The 17883-nt window shown below is 41.1% G+C and overlaps 1 protein-coding gene across 1 annotated transcript in view; it reads left to right on the top strand.

Annotated features, from left to right (window-relative positions):
• Positions 1 to 17883, top strand: part of LOC133483884 (voltage-dependent calcium channel subunit alpha-2/delta-2-like) — a 29938-nt gene that overhangs the window by 8427 nt on the left and 3628 nt on the right. Inside the window, exons 2-34 of the mRNA XM_061785722.1 lie at positions 94 to 175; positions 2567 to 2683; positions 2906 to 2965; positions 5526 to 5570; positions 6215 to 6350; positions 6422 to 6553; positions 6655 to 6712; positions 7181 to 7231; positions 7851 to 7950; positions 8036 to 8197; positions 8510 to 8620; positions 8710 to 8788; positions 8876 to 8925; positions 9061 to 9150; positions 9980 to 10045; positions 10218 to 10292; positions 10402 to 10476; positions 10598 to 10669; positions 11203 to 11274; positions 11684 to 11745; positions 11834 to 11910; positions 11998 to 12058; positions 12143 to 12240; positions 12331 to 12421; positions 12491 to 12553; positions 12650 to 12753; positions 13395 to 13493; positions 13626 to 13717; positions 13793 to 13840; positions 13972 to 14043; positions 14993 to 15145; positions 16047 to 16099; positions 16549 to 16604. Coding sequence (XP_061641706.1) covers positions 94 to 175; positions 2567 to 2683; positions 2906 to 2965; positions 5526 to 5570; positions 6215 to 6350; positions 6422 to 6553; positions 6655 to 6712; positions 7181 to 7231; positions 7851 to 7950; positions 8036 to 8197; positions 8510 to 8620; positions 8710 to 8788; positions 8876 to 8925; positions 9061 to 9150; positions 9980 to 10045; positions 10218 to 10292; positions 10402 to 10476; positions 10598 to 10669; positions 11203 to 11274; positions 11684 to 11745; positions 11834 to 11910; positions 11998 to 12058; positions 12143 to 12240; positions 12331 to 12421; positions 12491 to 12553; positions 12650 to 12753; positions 13395 to 13493; positions 13626 to 13717; positions 13793 to 13840; positions 13972 to 14043; positions 14993 to 15145; positions 16047 to 16099; positions 16549 to 16604 — 2762 coding nt within the window. The remainder of the gene's footprint in view (positions 1 to 93; positions 176 to 2566; positions 2684 to 2905; positions 2966 to 5525; positions 5571 to 6214; positions 6351 to 6421; positions 6554 to 6654; positions 6713 to 7180; positions 7232 to 7850; positions 7951 to 8035; positions 8198 to 8509; positions 8621 to 8709; positions 8789 to 8875; positions 8926 to 9060; positions 9151 to 9979; positions 10046 to 10217; positions 10293 to 10401; positions 10477 to 10597; positions 10670 to 11202; positions 11275 to 11683; positions 11746 to 11833; positions 11911 to 11997; positions 12059 to 12142; positions 12241 to 12330; positions 12422 to 12490; positions 12554 to 12649; positions 12754 to 13394; positions 13494 to 13625; positions 13718 to 13792; positions 13841 to 13971; positions 14044 to 14992; positions 15146 to 16046; positions 16100 to 16548; positions 16605 to 17883) is intronic.

Genomic DNA, 17883 nt, shown 5'->3' with positions numbered 1-17883 from the left:
GTTTTGGCGCAAACACAGGTAATACAGTTCGAGTATAAGCCCAGAGCAGAAACTATGTACGTTGCAGTCAGACTATGTTGTTTTTTTCTGCAGGATAATTCACTGGGCGAGGCGCATCGAGCAGGAGATTGACAGAGTCTTTCAGCACATCAGTGGAGCTCAGCAGCTGAAAGGGGTGAGAGTCAGACTCATCTCATACTCTCTCTCTCTCTCTCGCTATATATATATATATAAATATATAAGTGCAAATCACAGGTGCATAATGACACGACAGCAACCTTTTAGTCCTTTTTCCTTCAGATGGTCTTAGCGGAACAGTAAACATCCGTGAATAGAATAATGTTGCACTTTGCTTGAACAGACAAACATCCTTTGTAATTGCTTAAAAAGCTTCTGCTGTTTTAAAAATGCAATATTTTTTGCATAGCCACTCCTCCAGAGGAAAGAGGAAGAAGAAGGGTTTACGTGACAGCTACTGTATAGTAATCCAATCACATATCGTAAGCATAATTTCAGAACCTGAGGTAATCCTTTGACGCAAACTGATAGTTCATCTCGTGGGGTCGTCCGTGGTCCATCTTCCCGAATAAGTGTTGTCGAAAAACTATGAAAAGGCTCGGAAAAACCCAAACACACAGCCATGAAATTACAATTTTCAACGCTCACGTAATTTCTTTCAGTGATTACGGTGCAAGACTAAGCCCGTATTTGCTGCCTGGATCCGTATGAAGTAATTATTATATTTAGATGAAACGTTGGTGTCAGCTGGGCTGGAAGAGGCTGCAGTCCTGGCAACATGGAGCGCAGATCATGTGAGTGGGGGCAAGAGAGGCGTGCTCGGGGAAGATGTGTTGGAGCGTGGGCACATGTCCTCTCTGTTTGTGTCACAGCCGAGCAGATGGTCAGCCTGCGGCCTGCACTAAAGCCTGGATGAGAAATGCAATTGTTCATTCAAACCTCATTAATTCCTCCGCGCTCACGTTGATGCAGACAATGAGGAGGAGGAGGCTGAAGAAACAACACACAAACCCCAATTCCAATGAAGTTGGGACGTTGTGTAAAACGTAAATGAAAACAGAATACAATGATTTGCAAATCCTTTGCAACCTATATTCAATTGAATACACTACAAAGACAAGATATTTAATGTTGAAACTGATAAACGTTATGGTTTTTAGCAAATAATCATTAACTTGGAATTTTATGTCTTCAACACGTTCCAAAAAAGATGGGACAGGGTCATGTTTCCCACCGTGTTACATCACCTTTCTTTTGAACAACACTAAATACGCATTTGGGAAGTGAGGACACTAATTGTTGAAGCTTTGTTGGGGGAATTCTTTCCCATTCTTGCTTGATGTACGACTTCACTTGGTCAACAGTCCAGAGTCTCTGTTGTCATATTTTGCGCTCTATAATGCGCCGCATATTTTCAGTGGAAGACAGGTCTGTCTAGTACTCACATTCTTTTACTGCGAAACCACGCTATTGTAAAACATGCAGACTGTGGCTTGGCATTGTCTCGCTATCAGGGACGTCCCTGACAAAACGTTGCTTGGATGGCAGCATATGTTGCTCAAAACCAGTATGTGGGTTTCAGCATTAATGGTATCTTCACAGAGATAGTCACCCGTGCCACTTCTCTTTGGCCCAAAGGACATGACGACCATGATTTCCAAAACCAGTTTGAAATGTGGACTTGTCAGACCACAGCACTTTTCCACTTCGCATCAGTCCATCTCTGATGATTTCGGCGCTGTTTCTGGATGTTGTTTCGCTTTGTATGGTAGCGTTTTAACTTGCATTTGTAGATGTAGCGACGAACTGTTTGTTTTCTGAATTGTTCCTGAGCCCACGTGGCAATATCCTTTACACAATGATGCCGGTTTCTGATGCAGTGCCGGGGATCGAAGGTCACGGGCATTCTATGTTGGTTTTCGGCCTTGCCACTTAAGTGAAGAGATTTCTCCAGATTCTCTGAATCTTTTGACGATGATGTTTCGGACTGTAGATGATGAAATCCCTAAATTCCTTGCAATTGTATGTTGGGAAACATTGTTCTTAAACCTTTGGACTATTTGCTCACACAGTTGTTCACAAACTGGTGAACCTCGCCCCACAACTAAGCCTTTCAGGGATGCTCCTTTTATACCAAATCGTGACACTCACCTGTTTCCAAACAAAAAAAAACAGCAACATTCATCACTTTGAAAATTTAATATCTTGTCTTTGTAGTGTATTCAATGGAATATAGGTTGAAAAAAGGATTTACAAATCATTGTATTATTTTTTTTATTTGCTTTTTACACAATGTTCCAACTTTGGAATTGGGGTTTGTAGAATCTGCAGTAATGTGATTCCTGTGTGACAACTGCCACAAAGAATGTGTGTGAAAAGACTATGCACATGAAAAGCAGCAACTGTGTCCCTGTGCCTATTGAATTTGAAGTATAAAGAGGCTTTGTGGTGCAAATCCTTGGTCTTTAATGCTAAAGAGGATGTTTTAATAAATAATAGAATGTACTAGGTGCCGGTGTTGCTCTTATCCTGTGAAAATGTTTTGTAGATATACAATGAAGAAAGAAGACGCTTTAGTCTGGTAAAGAATCAGCCTCGAAAGATAGTGGAGAAGGTGGCTTCAGATATCGAGAAACTTCTGGCTAAGAAGCGCAAAGCTCTCGAAGTAAGTCACTTCCTGACTCACAATCGCTGTCTTTTGAGTCCCCCCCCCCAAAAAAAAACAAGCATTGTGACATATTATTAAAAGAAAAAAAGTTGGGGATGTCATGCTATTTCGATCTTCAGATTTATTCATATTTCTCGATTCATTACGCAAATAATGTTTGAACGCTTTTTACTGGGAGATTGGTTTTCATCTGGTTATGTACATATTATGTTTCCACAGAGGTTAGCCAGTGAGGCTGAACGGCTCCAGCTAGAGCATCCCTGGCAGGATGGCATCAAGGTAAATTTGATTTACACTAAACAGTATAGTATATGTTGTATATTCAATATATTTGGTTCTGACCAAAGGCCACTCTTCGCAGTTTCCATAAGATAGTCCACTGCTTGTCAAATGTTTTACAGCAAGTACCATCTTTTTTTCATTTCCTTGTCATCATCGGTTGATATTTGCATGAAGGGACTCTTTTGCTACCACTCGAGGAAGCCCGTGTACCACTAGTGGTAGCCGTACCACACTTTGAAAATCACTGAGCTCATCCATCCATCCATTTTCTGAGCCGCTTATCCTCACAAGGGGCGGGGGAGTGCTGGAGCCCATCCCAGCTATCATCGGGCAGGAGGCGGGGCACACCCTGAACTGGTTGCCAGCCAATCGCAGGGCACACATAAACAAACAACCATTCGCACTCACATTCACACCTACGGGCAATTTAGAGTCTTCAATTCACCTAGCATGCATGTTTTTGTGATGTGGGAGGAAACCGGAGTGCCCGGAGAAAACCCACGCAGGCACGGAGAGAACATGCAAACTCCACACAGGCGGGGCCGGGGATTGAACCTCGGTCCTCAGAACTGTGAGGCAGATGGTTTAACCAGTCGGTCACTGTGCCGCCTCACTGAGCTCATCCGCTCATTCGCCTCACTGGCAGTGTTGACCAGCTAAGCTACTGTAGGTAAACATTTTCAGGTTTCCTATGAAAGAGGAAAACCCCCATCAAAACCCCATGAAGGTATGCTGAAGGTCTGGATTGCAAACATTTCAAAAATCTTCAACTAGAATAATACCACAGGGTTCAAGTGATGGAATTCAGATTTTATTCTCTCAAGTGGCACAATTTGGGTATAATAATAATGATATTTTTTAAAAAATGTATGGAATCGGATCTCTTCAGATCCGAGTTTTGGCCTCTTCTAAATGTGAATAAAAATCAGTGAGGTTTTAGAGTTTAAAAACACGATTGGATATATCATGTCAATGCAAGCTCAGCTTCCTCAAAATACACTGATGGGTGACGTATACACACCTGCATCTGCTCAAACAATCCTAATAAACACGTTCAAAAACACACACCTTAAATACAAACTACAGTACAGCGAAAGCCTAAACGACTAAACAATGTCTAGAAAGAGGTGTGTCGACCATTTCATATGGAAAATAATTTCAGACGGCGGCGACGGTGGAGTAATGCCGACGTTGCCCTCATTTAAATCAATGGTGGATAGAGTCAAGCCTAGACCAACTAAATGCTATGTAATGTTTCATATTTGTTATTGTCTTATTATGTGTTTCACCGCCCTTTGTTGATACTGGTGGCGTTATTAAAGTAACATCTGCGCATGCGGGTTATTTCATGTGTTTCAGCAGTGATATATATATCAGATATGTGTCACCTGAAATGTACGTGCAAATAGTCCCAAAAAACTTGACTTAGGCATTAAATTGGAATTGGACACTTGGAGCTGGAGTGTAGATCCAGCCTAGGACGTCACACCCCTGATGATCTGAAAATCCATTACTGTAGAATCCATTTTTTGGATGATGTTGTGTGGCCCATTTAAGAGGAAAATATGATCATAAAAACAGAGATTTTGTGATCAGCAGGTGTGCATGGGAAACTATCCCATTTTACTTATATTCCATTTCATTTCTATACTAAAAAATAAGTATCTTTGTTCATCTAGCTATGCCAGCGACGTATAGTGACAGGCAGAATAATTCAATGCTCTTTCACTCGATGACAGAAAGTACAATTAACCACGTGTTTATACATTTATACAACGGAATAATAACTATGTTCTTGAACAGGCCAAGATTTCACACTAAGTCTGTTGAGATGAGATCATCATCATTTTAGTTCATATATTTTTTTGGTGACATTTTTGTTTAGTGGTGTGTTGTGAGATCTTTTTAATGTTACATACTATCTGCCTTAGCTCATTAAAGGTTGGGAAACATTTCAAAAGAAGTCATACTTTGCTTTGCTTCTTTGACTTGGAATCGTACTTATCCATTTTGGCACCCATTGCGTACAAACATTACATTCAAGAACTTGCGATGAACTGTAGATCAGTTTTGCAGAATCTATTCATGTACAGTATCTTTTATGTGTGACTGACAATCTCCGATGTTCCAAGCACCGCTGCTGCTGCTGAAAGGCTCGGAACTAAAAAAAATAAAAAAATAAATAAAAAATAAAAAAACACATCTTCAGAGATCGAATGTGGTCTAAAAATAGAAACATAGCAGTCTCTGAGAAGATGCCATGCTTATTCTAAAGTATGTTAGGGCTCTGAAAGAAATGACACTAACAGATGGCAATGCTCTGCCTGAGCCTGATTAATCTTGTGCAGCATTAAGCAGCAAATACTCACTGATTTGAAACACTTTGTTGTGAAGGCTTTTGTCACTGCTCACAATCATTTATTTTAGTCCATTTATTGTGTAAATGTTGTAATGTAATGGAATCTAATAATTCTATGATAATACTTTGAACTGTATTTGCATTTGGAAGATGGTTACGTGTTTAAGGGGCCCTCCATACATCTGTGTGTGTTCCCAGGAGCTGGACATGGCTTATTATGACTCAAAGGCAGAGTTGGATCATGTGAGTAATTGTGCCATATTGTGTTATATTGGTTGCACTTTGCAGTGGTGTAGAACAGCATCATACTGAGAAATCCTGAGCGTAACACCATTAATATACAGTAGCGCAGTAGGCCCAAGAGGATTCCTAAAAAGTATTTGTAGTATTATTGTAAATGGAATAGAAAATTGATGGCACAAAATGGGGTCAGAGATTTTTTTTTCACAGATCATTTTAATCGTGTACTACCGTCAGGTCATAGCCTACTGACAGTCTTAACAAATAGGACAAAAAGTGTGTTTTTTGTTGTTGTTTTTTTAAAATTGCAAACCCCCTTTAAATGATTCAATTACAGCGTGTTGCACATAAGTTGAATAAAAGTTGCACCTAAATAAATGTTGAATGTAGTGATTCTTCAAGTAACCACTCATGCAAAGGGGTTGAGGTAACCAAATTTAGCAACTTTTTCACGAGGTGTAGCAACTACCTTTATAATGCTCTTCCAGATGCTAAGGGAAAAACATCAGATTATTATTGTTATTATTAGAAAGTATCTAGTCTAGTGTCGAATGGACTAGCAATTAATAGTGCAGTTGTACGGAATATTGATGCAAGTCTATTATGCGGCTTATAAACTGTGTTTTTTCTTTTGATTATTATTACAGTATTCCATGGACGGAGAGACTGAAGTGGAAAATCCTTCCCACATCAAACTGGAGTTTGTGTACGACCCCAATTTCAAAAACAATGTCAACTATTCCTACACAGCTGTTCAGATTCCCACAGACATTTATAAAGGAGGCAAGTTCCCAATCTGGGGGTGAATGTTACGTATCTGCTGTACGTATACCAAAGCGTTTCTCTCCCATCAGCGCCAGTCATTCTGAATGAGCTCAACTGGACCCAGGCACTGGAGAAAGTGTTCATGGAGAACAGTCGCGAGGATCCGTCACTACTGTGGCAAGCGTTCGGGAGCGCCACCGGGGTGACGCGTTACTACCCTGGTAAGTTTTGAAACTAGCAGTTCGCTGCACGCTACCATGATGTCACCTTTGTGAAATGTTCTCAATCATTGAAGCTTTTTTTTTCTTTTTTTTTTTTGCAGCCACCCCATGGAAAGCCCCTGATAAAATTGACCTGTATGATGTCAGGAGGAGACCCTGGTAAATCATCTCATGCATTCAATATCGTAACCCTTCACTATATGGCGGTTCATTTATTGCAGATTTTTTTTGAAAGGCCAGTAGAGTGCAATTACTCTTTGTGGCAGCCATGACTCACAGAAGATCAATTGGGTCCTTGTTTTTCACAGAAAAAGAAACCTTACAGTACCGGTACCATACCCATTTCAAATACAAGCCACAGAAATAAATTCCCAAATACCAACCTTACCCCAATGAATAACTAATGCACACACTCGACAAGCTCGACTGTAGTTTACATCATCACCGCAATGAATTCTGGGCACCTGTAATGCTAGCAGAGACAAATAATTTGTCTATCGCAGATTTCATTTACTGCGGTGGGTCTTCTGGAACGTAACGCCCGGCGCCCGCGATATTCTGCGCCGGAGTTTACTGTACATTTGTAGCAGCTTGAAACAGTTGATACTTTCTTCTCTTACACCACAGGTACATCCAAGGTGCTTCCTCCCCCAAAGATATGGTCATTCTCGTCGATGTGTGAGTTATGCATTCTATTCTCAATACTGTGCCTTGGTGCCTTGAGATACGAGTTTAATATGTTCCCTGACCACACTCGCAACTCAAAACCAAGGTCATTATAGTAAACGGAAACATTTAACAAACAAATAAAGGCAGAGATTTTTTTAACGCTAGAGGCTTTTTTGTTTTTAGGCTGGTACAAGACACAAATCATTCTTTTAGCAACAACTTAAAAACAAATTCTCCTAAATAAGGCCATAGATGGGGAATATCTTGCTCTCTGAATGCGTTGCATCGTCATTGTCGTTAACACTCCTTAGGTCACTTTCCATGTTGCTGCTGTCCAAATCTCAATGGCGGTTGAATTGACCTTTTTCTCTTTCCTGTATGTCTTTTTTACGTCGTGTCCTCATTTAAAAAAAAAAAAAAAACAACTATTTTGACACCGTAAGGAGTAGGAAGTACAGATATCTGTTTTCAAACGTAGGTAGTAAAAAGTAAAAAGTCTTAAAGTAAAGTGCAGATACCTGAAAAATCCACGTACAGTAAGTACAATAACAAAGTGTTTGTACTTCCCACGACCAGCGTTTGCATGTTTTTGGCCACGTGATGACCCGACATGTTCTTCCTCCTCCAGGAGCGGCAGTGTCAGTGGACTCACACTTAAACTGATCAAGGCGTCAGTGATGGAGATGCTGGACACGCTGTCTGATGATGACTACGTCAACGTGGCCCGGGTTGGTCGTCTGTTTATCATCATCGTCGTCATTGCGGGGTCTCTATCTTTGGACCGTTTATGTCAACCGTGCTGCTGTGTTTTAGTTCAGCGACAAGGCAGAGGCAGTGGTTCCTTGCTTCAAACATCTCGTCCAGGCCAACGTGCGCAACAAGAAGATCTTTAAAGAAGCAGTGCAGCAGATGCAGGCCAAGGGCACCACTGAATACAAATCTGGATTTCATTTTGCCTTCAATCAGCTGTTAAATGCAAGTGCTATACTCATTATCCACCTCATATCAGTTCTTATCTGAAAACCAATTGAAAATTGGCATTTTGGCTCTTTTTTCGCATGACATTGGTATTTTTGGAGCCAAAAAGTGCTTGATTGCTTGCAATGTTTGTGTGTGGGTGATCAAAAATCTTTACAATATGTTACAAAAAAGTGCTGGTTTTCTTTACAAAATGTATATACGCAGTTAGTTGTCAAAAGCACACAAAAAAACACACACACATTCCTGTGTTTACTTCTTATCTTGTAACTAGTTGGTGTGAGTGTTTTGATAGAAATTTTCCTTCAGAAAACAAATGTCCCACGGGCCAACTGCAATAAAATCATCATGCTTTTCACCGATGGAGGCGAGGACCGAGCTCAAGATGTCTTCATGCAGTACAATTGGCCCAACAAAACGGTCGGTTTCTTCTCACGTTTTCTCCATCACACTACAATTTGTAAAGGTGAAAAAACATCTAAATGAAAACGCCTTTTATTCACGCAAAGGTTCGAGTATTCACCTTTTCAGTGGGCCAGCACAACTATGATGTCACACCCTTACAGTGGATCGCATGCACCAATAAAGGTGAACATCATGTTTTGTGTTTATGTTGCGTAAAATGTGATTGCCCAATTCATCTCTTCCACACGGTATTCCTCGTTCTCTCACCAGGTTACTATTTTGAGATCCGTTCCCTGTGCGCCATAAGGATTAACACGCAGGTGGGTACGTCTCGTGTCCGCTCCGCCTTGTGGCGCTCATACACACACATGTGCGCACACATCTTCATCTATTTGTCCTGTATGTTCCAAAGATGCAGCCTTTAACCTGTAACATTTTTGTTTGCGCTCTGTCAGGAGTACCTGGATGTGTTGGGACGCCCCATGGTTCTTGCAGGCGACGAGGCCAAGCAGGTCCAGTGGACCAATGTGTATCAGGATGCTTTGGTGAGACTGCACGATCCCCACAACCAGAATATGTGTAACACTCACTGGCCTCTTTATTAGGTACGCCTGCATTTGGAGTCCATGCAAGCTTTGTATAAATATTCTGCTGGTTATGATTGACGCTGTCATAGAGACACATGACCTCCAACTATTCACGGGAATAGGGAGCGAGCCCTGCCATTAATAGTTCAAATCCACAAGTTGACGTCACGCTCTAAATCCCAAATCGTTATCCGTGTTGACAGTAACGAATGACTTCCGAATAAGAATGTAGAGAATGTAATCAATTGAACCTAAAAATCGTGAACTGTTTTGTATTTTTGAAGTAATCATCGAATCAAGGGTCCGGCCTTCCTGTGTGGAGTTTGCATGTACTCTGGCTTCCTCCCACATTCCAAAAACATGCATGTTACTCTTAATTATCCGTAGGTGTGAATGGTTGTTTCTTTATGGTTGTGCCCTGCGTTTGGCTGGCAACCAGTCCAGGGTGTACCCCACCTGTTGCCCAGAAAGGAGATGGATGGATAGATGTAGGTGTACCCAATATTATGGTTGGTGAGTTTATCATGTTGTATTTTAAGTTCAAAATTGCATTCAGCTCAATTGTTTCACACCGAATGCATTTTGCTCGTTTGACGCAACAATATTAAGTTGATCCACTATTAAGTCAATTCTTTGTGGTGAACAAACAAAACAAAATTGTGTGGAACAGGTCAAAAATATGACGTAAAGCTGTTTTTTTGTTTGTTTGTTTTGGTTTGAGTGTAGACTTAAAGTGATTCATCATAATTGAAATGACTTGTGGGCCTTTGTCTTTTAACTTTTGCAGGGTCTTGGGATGGTAGTAACTGGGACTTTGCCTGTATTTAATCTCACTATGAATGGCAAACTACAGGTAATGTGACATATTCAGTGGTTTTATATGCACAGATTATGGAGACTCATATGACGACAATGCAGTGCTGATGTATAATACTACAGAGAGAAAATCACTTGTAATATTTTGAATGGAAAATTTGGTGCCGTTACAACAAGCGTGGCGTGATTGACCTAACTTGCGCTTTCAGAACCAGCTGATTTTAGGCGTCATGGGAGTGGACGTGCATCTCGATGAGATTAAGCGCCTGACGCCACAATACAGTGTATGACCCTTTTATTTGAATCTCCTTCTCGAATTTGTTTTCATCCTGTTTAGTTCTTATTTTTCCATTTCTTCATCCGCTGGGCTTAATGTTCTTGTTTCCTCAACAGCTCGGGGCCAACGGTTACATATTTGCAATTGACCCAAATGGATATCTTCTTCTTCATCCCAATCTACAGCCCAAGGTGATGTAGAACCCAGAAAATACTTTTTATATAAGTGCATTTAGCAGTATGAGTAAGGTTTTGCAGACACACTATTTAATATTCTCCAGTTAATCACCATGGAGCTCTTTTTGTCTCTCAGCTGGTGCATCTCCCAGAACCTGTGACACTGGACTTCTTGGATGCAGAAGTGGAGGACAGCAATAAAGAGGAGGTCAGCACTTAGTGCTTCAAAAATGTTCCTTGCCCTTGTTCAATTCCTGTTTGAAGTTATTACTGGGTGGCACGGTGGGCGAATGATTAGCACATCCGCCTCACAGTCCTGGGGACCGGGGTTCAATCCCCGGCCCCGCCCCGCCTGTGTGGACTTTGCATGTTCTCCCTGTGTTTTCTCCAGGTACTCCGGTTTCCTCCCACATCCCAAAGACATGCAGTGTAGGTTAATTGAAAACTCTAAATTGGCCGTAGGTGTGAATGGTTGTTTGTTTCTGTGTGCCCTGTGATTGGCTGGCGACCAGTTCAGGGTGTGCCCCGCCTCCCGCCCGATGATAGCCGGGATAGGCTCCAGCACTCCTGCGACCCTTGTGAGGAGAAGCGGAACGGATGATGAATGAATGAATGAATTATTACTGGAGCAGCGAGGAGCACGGTTGGACTCAAGATGATCCGGACATTCCGTGCACTTTACAAGGGTCCGTCCGGCCAACAAGCTTGTGTTTTCAAAAATGTTGTGTTTTCACGCTGTAGATCCGGCGACAGATGATTGACGGACGACCAGGTGACATGCAGATCAAAACTATCGTGCAGTCAGTTGATGAGGCAAGTAAAATAATTACATTAGAATTAAAACTCAGCCTTTTCAAAAATATTAGTGCTCCTTTTTGACAGAATTTCAAAGCATGCTTTGAATTGCCCTATTGGGCTACATCAGATTGACAAAATATGAGGAAGACATCTCCGTATGAATCCAGTTTGGTTCTACACCGCTGTATATTTCACCTCTTTAGGTTGTGCACTTGTGCCACAAAAGTGGGTAAAACAGAACATGACAAGAAGTAATGGCAGTGAATTTGAGTGCGAATGGTTGCTTGTCTACTGTATATGTGCCCTGTAATTGGCTGGCGAACATTCCGGGGCGTACCCCGCCGCTCGCTCAGAGTCGCTCCGCATATTTACATACAGTTACCGTACAAGAAATAGCAATGACATGTATTTTCTTTTCTTGTAGCAATACATTGATGAGGTGTACAGAGGTTACACATGGACTCCTGTCAATGGCACAGATTACAGGTAAACCTGATGTTATGTATTTCAAATGATAATATAGCAGCTTTCTGGCGTGTCATAAACCGGCCCTCCTACTCCACACCACCTGCAGTCTGGGGCTGGTGCTACCTCCCTACAATGAGTACTACATTCAGGCAGACCTCAGTGATGTGATGCTTCAGCTTCAGTGTAAGTACACCAAGGCGACGCTTGATATGGTTGCAATGAAAGAATTTGAATGCAAAGATAAAAAGTAACAGAGTTTGTGTGGTGCAGACATGCAGTCATTATTGCCAAGCTCCTTTGAATCTTCGGGACACGTCTTTCTCGCGCCAAGGTGACATTTTCCTTCTCTTTTTGCTTTTTAATTTCCATGTGTAAATAAGAGATTAGATGCTAGCGTATTCTGTCCTGCACGCAGAGAATACTGCACGCGTCTGCAGCTTTCGGACAACAACACGCAATTTTTGCAGAACTTCCTCTCCCTCATGCTGGAAATATCTCCTGAATCAGATGAGTGTACGTTGCACAATTTGTCGGCGGAACATCCATCATTGTCAAAGGGACGTAGATGTTAAAACCTGCACGTTTATTTTATTTCAATTCTAGGTGACCAAGGGCTCATACACAACCTGATACTGGACTCGAGGATTATCGGACAGCTAGCCTCGCGCGTTTGGAAGAACAAGGATCTTAATTCGTGAGTGGTTGCACACAAAATCTGGCGCGAGACCCTCATCTTGTTCAATAATAAAACGCTGCGCGACAGGTACGGCTTCTTGGCTGTGTTTGCATCCACCGATGGAGGCATAACACGAGTGTTCCCCAATTTGTGAGTTCAACAAATGTAACTTTAAGTAATATCAAAAATATATATTCTTGAAAGAAATAAATGCTTCTTTTTTTTTTTTTTTTTTTTGGTATGAAGAGCTGCAGAGTTGTGGGATGAGGACCCTGAACCCTTCAATTCAAACTACTACCGAAGGAGCCTTGACAACAAAGGTTACCTGTTCCGAGCTCTGCCTAGAGAATGTAAGAATATTTACAGATTCTTTTAATGTAGAGGTTTATGGCAGAAAATGTATTTATTAATTGTGTGTATTATTATTTTTTTTTTTGAAGGCCTCATTGTGGGTTGGAGACAACAGATCGTGTTTTTTTTGTTTCTACTGTCCCCAAATGGAGAAAATATTATTTTAACTCCGATTTGATCAAGTCCCGATTGTTAGTTGAGCTTTTCATGAACGTTTGCGCTTCAAGTTAATTAAATCATCATCATGTTTGCCTGCCGTGACAAATCTCTCGGCTTTTTAGTGGATCATCATTTGGTCTTACAGTTCAACACAAAATCAGCAATCAACAAAATTGAATGAGATTTAATACCAGATACGTATAAAATATTCTTCTTGGATTAACGGTGCTAATATTCAGTCAGAGCGGTGTTAGTTAAACATGTTTTTAATTGTGCTTTTCAGGGGTGGTCAACTTCACTGCATCAGGGGCAGAGGTGTTTGCAAACTCTGGTTACTTTGTTTAGTTACATCAAACAGTTGTAATTACGAATAATCCTCAATATGACGCAGTGCAGTTCTACACCACGTCATACTGACCTAAAGTTATTGGCTTCATCAATTTTTGGGGGGGGGAAATCTTGTGTTTTTGCTTCTGAACAGCTTTGGATGACATGTTAGGACCAGAAAATGGCACAGTTGGAATCCTGGTTAGTTCAGCTGTGGAGGTGAATTTAGGAGGCAAGCTTCTCAAACCTGCAGGTAGAAAAAAAAAGAAAAAAAAAAGCTATCTCTTGTGACATCATGTGAAACATTTCTTTCTTAAAAGGCTGTTTTCTGTTGCCCATTTCTTTCTCCCTTTGACTGATCTCTCCGACTTGTTGTGGCTGTTAGTGGTGGGAGTGAAGCTGGATCTGGAAGCGTGGGTGGACAAGTTCAAGATCCTGGCCAGCAACGTGTCAGACAGCCGACAAGGCTCACACAAGGTATAGGACTCAAACATGATTTGCAGTACTTCGCCATTACCATCTGATTGCCTCATCGAACATTTTGTTGCACAGTGCGGACCATCCAGGAGCTGCGAGATGGACTGTGAGGTCAACACCGACGTAAGAACTTTACGTCACAACAAAACTCGACTGAAGAGTCTGATGAGCTGATATGATCGTATAGTTTGTCATTAGATAATGAACAATAAAAGTCTTAAATATGGCAAAACATTATGTCTTTTGTCTTTTAGGACCTCCTCTGCTACCTCATTGATGATGGTGGCTTCCTGGTTATGTCCAATCAAAGAGATCACTGGAAAAAGGTCAGTTGCTCGGTGCCTGTGACACCTGTGAAGGTAAATTCTTGCAAAAGCACTAAAACAACAGAACAACACATTGTGAAGTCCTCTGTCAGGATTGAAAAAGGCTTTTAAGGAGTGCTTGTTTTTATTTACTACATCTAAGTATAGTAATGTTCAAACATTGCATTATGTTACAGTGGCTTAAAATATTGTTAAATATACATTTTAGGAATAAAACCTGTCTCGTTTTGATGACTACTTCGGCCTACACGGAGAGATAAATATTTTTTTCGGTGATAAAATGTTTTGCGAGCCATTGCTGTAACATATTTGCGGCCTGGCTTCTGTCAGTGCAGTAACACTTCACGGTCTAATGATGGCAGCAAATGATCATGAAAAATGGCATGGAGCTATTGGAAGGAGAAAATCAAGTCCTGCATCCACATTTTTGTTTTGATGTGCAACAGTATATAATTCCTTCTTGCAATGCATATTTACCACCTATTCCCTATATTTCATTGAATGTGGTTGTGTACTTTTGCGACATGCTGCTAACTAATAAGGTGACCAACTAAAGCTCATAAAGGATCACCAGTTCAGACAGACCAAGCTGATAGCAGAATTGAGGTTGGTATCGTTTGACAACAAATTCATTATTCTGCTAATAGTAGAAATCGCAACAAGGCAAATGACATATATGACATATATGTTATGTCTCAACTAGTTTATTGGCCGGTCTGTGATTATGACATGACTACTGTGTTAGCATTGGTTAGTGACAGATTGCAGTTTATTCTGGTTTATGTCCAAATTCGGGTTACTTGGCCACCATAGCAACAGATCTGCATCTTAAACCGAGGATTTACCTCGGACCCCCCCCCCCCCCCCCCCCCCCCGAAGTTAAAATAAAGCAGTCATTTTCATGCCTAACCACTGTGTTTGTTGCCTTGTTTCCACCCTTTCCTCGCAGATCGGACTCTTTTTCGGAGATGTGGACCCATACTTGATGCACGCCCTCTACAACAACTCCATCTTCAACCGACGACAGAATTTTCACTTCCAGTCAGCATGCGAGCCAGTCAGCAGCAGCCACACTGGTGCAGCGCCGAGACGCTTCTTTGTGGTACGAGGAAGTCTTCTGCTTCTTTTATAGAGACCTTCATCCATAAGGAAGATAAAAACAACAACCACAGTATATTTCAGTATTATTATTATACTATCTGTATATGTTCATGGAAAAAAATTCACCTATTCACGTTTTTCATGCTCCCTCTGAAATGCACTAAGATGCCACAAGATGCCGCCAAAGCCCTATCTTAATATACAAGTATGGAGGAAGTCCAGTATGTGAAGTGATCCATCCCGACTGACTTTGTATGTCGGGGAAGGGCTAGGTTTAGCCTGAATTGACAGTGGAAGTTACGGACAATCGTCATTGCATGCGCATATGCACACGCACTTCTGGTGAAGGTTTTTTTTTTTTTCAAGTCACCCGTAAGCCGTTTGAAATCGTATTTTGCAGTACATTGAGAGTTTAAACTATTAATATAGACAATTGTATGCATTTTTAGGTCAATTACTCTGTTTCTTTTTGTTGCTATTCTCTTCAGGGCTCGCACCTATTTTACTGTCCACAACCATTCTTAAAATCCATTATTAACATTTTGAATCATCACGTCACAAGACTAATGCAGGAATTTCAACTGATTAATTTGTTTCCCCATTGGCCCACATTGTACTTATGGTTTCCCACAGAGGGCTGTTATGACAATAAAAATCATATTAATATATAATCTCCACATCATACTACAAATACAGACCCAACCACTACAGGTGAAAAATAAATAGAGACCCTAGGTACTGTATACCAAATTAAACATATTTAAATACACTTTTTGGCACACACGAACGAGTTAGCACGGTCATTTTACGACATTTTTGCGTCATTGAAACATTTGTTGTCTGTGGCCGTGCCCGAGGATGCGTTCAACAGCCCCACTTAACCCCTTTGATGCGTTCTGCAGCCGTCCATCGCCGACATCCTCAGCTTGGCTTGGTGGACGTCCACGGTGGCCTGGTGAGTCTTCACTTTTTGATTGAAATTGAATGTATTATACTCATTGCAACACCACGCAGAGAACCAGATCACGCACATGCAGGGATGCAAGCTATGCTGCGCCTCATGAGCCAGGGGCGAGTGTCAGTGCCTTGCTCAAGGGCACCTCGACAGCTAGTTGCCATTTTACACTGAACCCCCCCAAGTCCTTAGAGATTAGCCACTGCCGCCCAATTTGCTGCACTTCATATCAACTGAGAGCTCAGCACGCAGTTTGCCCTTTAAAGCAATCTCAACTGTGTCAAGACTTCAATGCATGAAACTGCGAAGGCGTCAGCTGGCACTGTCTCTTTCCGACTCGCATCTATTTTCAGCTCAGCATTATGCTAAATTCTTTATTGAGGGCTTTGTTTTTTTTTTTTTTTTTTTTTTTAACTTTTTAACAAGGAGTAATGTGATCCTTTCTTCAGGTCTTTGATTCAGCAGCTACTGTATGGACTGGTACACATCAGCTGGCTCCAACAAGGTGTGTGCGTGTGTCTGTGTGTGTCTGTGTGTGTGTGTGTTTTCCCCAAAGGAGTCTAATTTGACACAAGAAGACCAACAATCTGAAATGCTATATATAGCTTTTTCAATGTTTTGCATCAAACAAACCACGTATTTTCAAAAATATGAATTTCTGTGTTGAGTCCTGTTAACACTGAAACACTTTTATGCGTCTGTTTACAATCAACAGCCACAACATTAGTACACCTGCAAAATCTAATGAGAACCATTGTAACAGCTGTTTCAAAAACGTTTATTTTGATTGCCAAAGTCAGAGTTGTTTTTAATTTAACCAAACGTTGTGCTTGTTTGCAGTTGCATGCAACTGCCATGGATCATACTCAGTCGCTTCTAATATTTTGTACCAGGGCCATGTAAAGGATCTTAATTCAAAAGGGGCATTTGTAATTTGGGGAAAATATTACTTTTTGTTGTATTTGTTAAAACGGTCACTATAACCTGACAGCAGTACATGATACATATGATCTGTAAAAAAAAAAAGAAAAAAAAAAAAAAAAAAAGATATAAGCCATGTCTGGCCTCGTCTTACGCGTCTAATTTGATTTGCAAGAAACCGCCGCACTCAAGCATAAACAACCAATCAGAAACAGAAAGCTTCCGAAGTGTCAGTCATTTGCCGCGCACTCGAGGGCATACACCCGCGGCCTCAGGCTGACCTGTTACTGTGTCAGCCCAGAAAAGCACCTTATTTGTAATTGAGTTTTACAGTACTACAGTTTGAAGTTTTACTTTTTGCAAGGCTGCGGGGGTGTGCCTGCAATGACTGTGCGACAAATGATTGACACCTTGGTAGTCACGCTTCCTTTCTCTGATTGGTTGTTTTTCCTCAGGCGCGGTGGTTTCTTGTATATTGTATTCGAAGCACAAGATGGGGCCAGAGATGACAGATATTAACACAACAGAAACAAAATCACAGATCATAATTATCAAGTATCACTGTCAGGTCATAATGACTTTGTTTCAGCCAGTGAGACAAAAAGTGCTAATTTGCAATCAATCTCTCCCCTTTTAGGAAACACAATAAAACATAACATGGCAGAATCAAAACCGCCATCCTAGAATTTTGTTAGGTATAATTTTTTTCGGATTTGTTGATATAGCTCTTGTATTGGTTGTCATTAGATTGCACTGCGTAGGTTTACCCAATGTGATGTCTTTTCGGATAACTTATGCACATACGATAGTTACAGACTTCACTCTGTCAAACTTGTTTTGACTGGCTTAAACGTTACAGTGGC

This window comes from Phyllopteryx taeniolatus, chromosome 9 (genome assembly GCF_024500385.1).
Source record: "Phyllopteryx taeniolatus isolate TA_2022b chromosome 9, UOR_Ptae_1.2, whole genome shotgun sequence".
Classification (NCBI taxonomy): Eukaryota; Metazoa; Chordata; class Actinopteri; order Syngnathiformes; family Syngnathidae; genus Phyllopteryx; species Phyllopteryx taeniolatus.
Note: the sequence above shows the minus strand (reverse complement) of the source record. Positions and strands in the feature narration are given on the sequence as shown.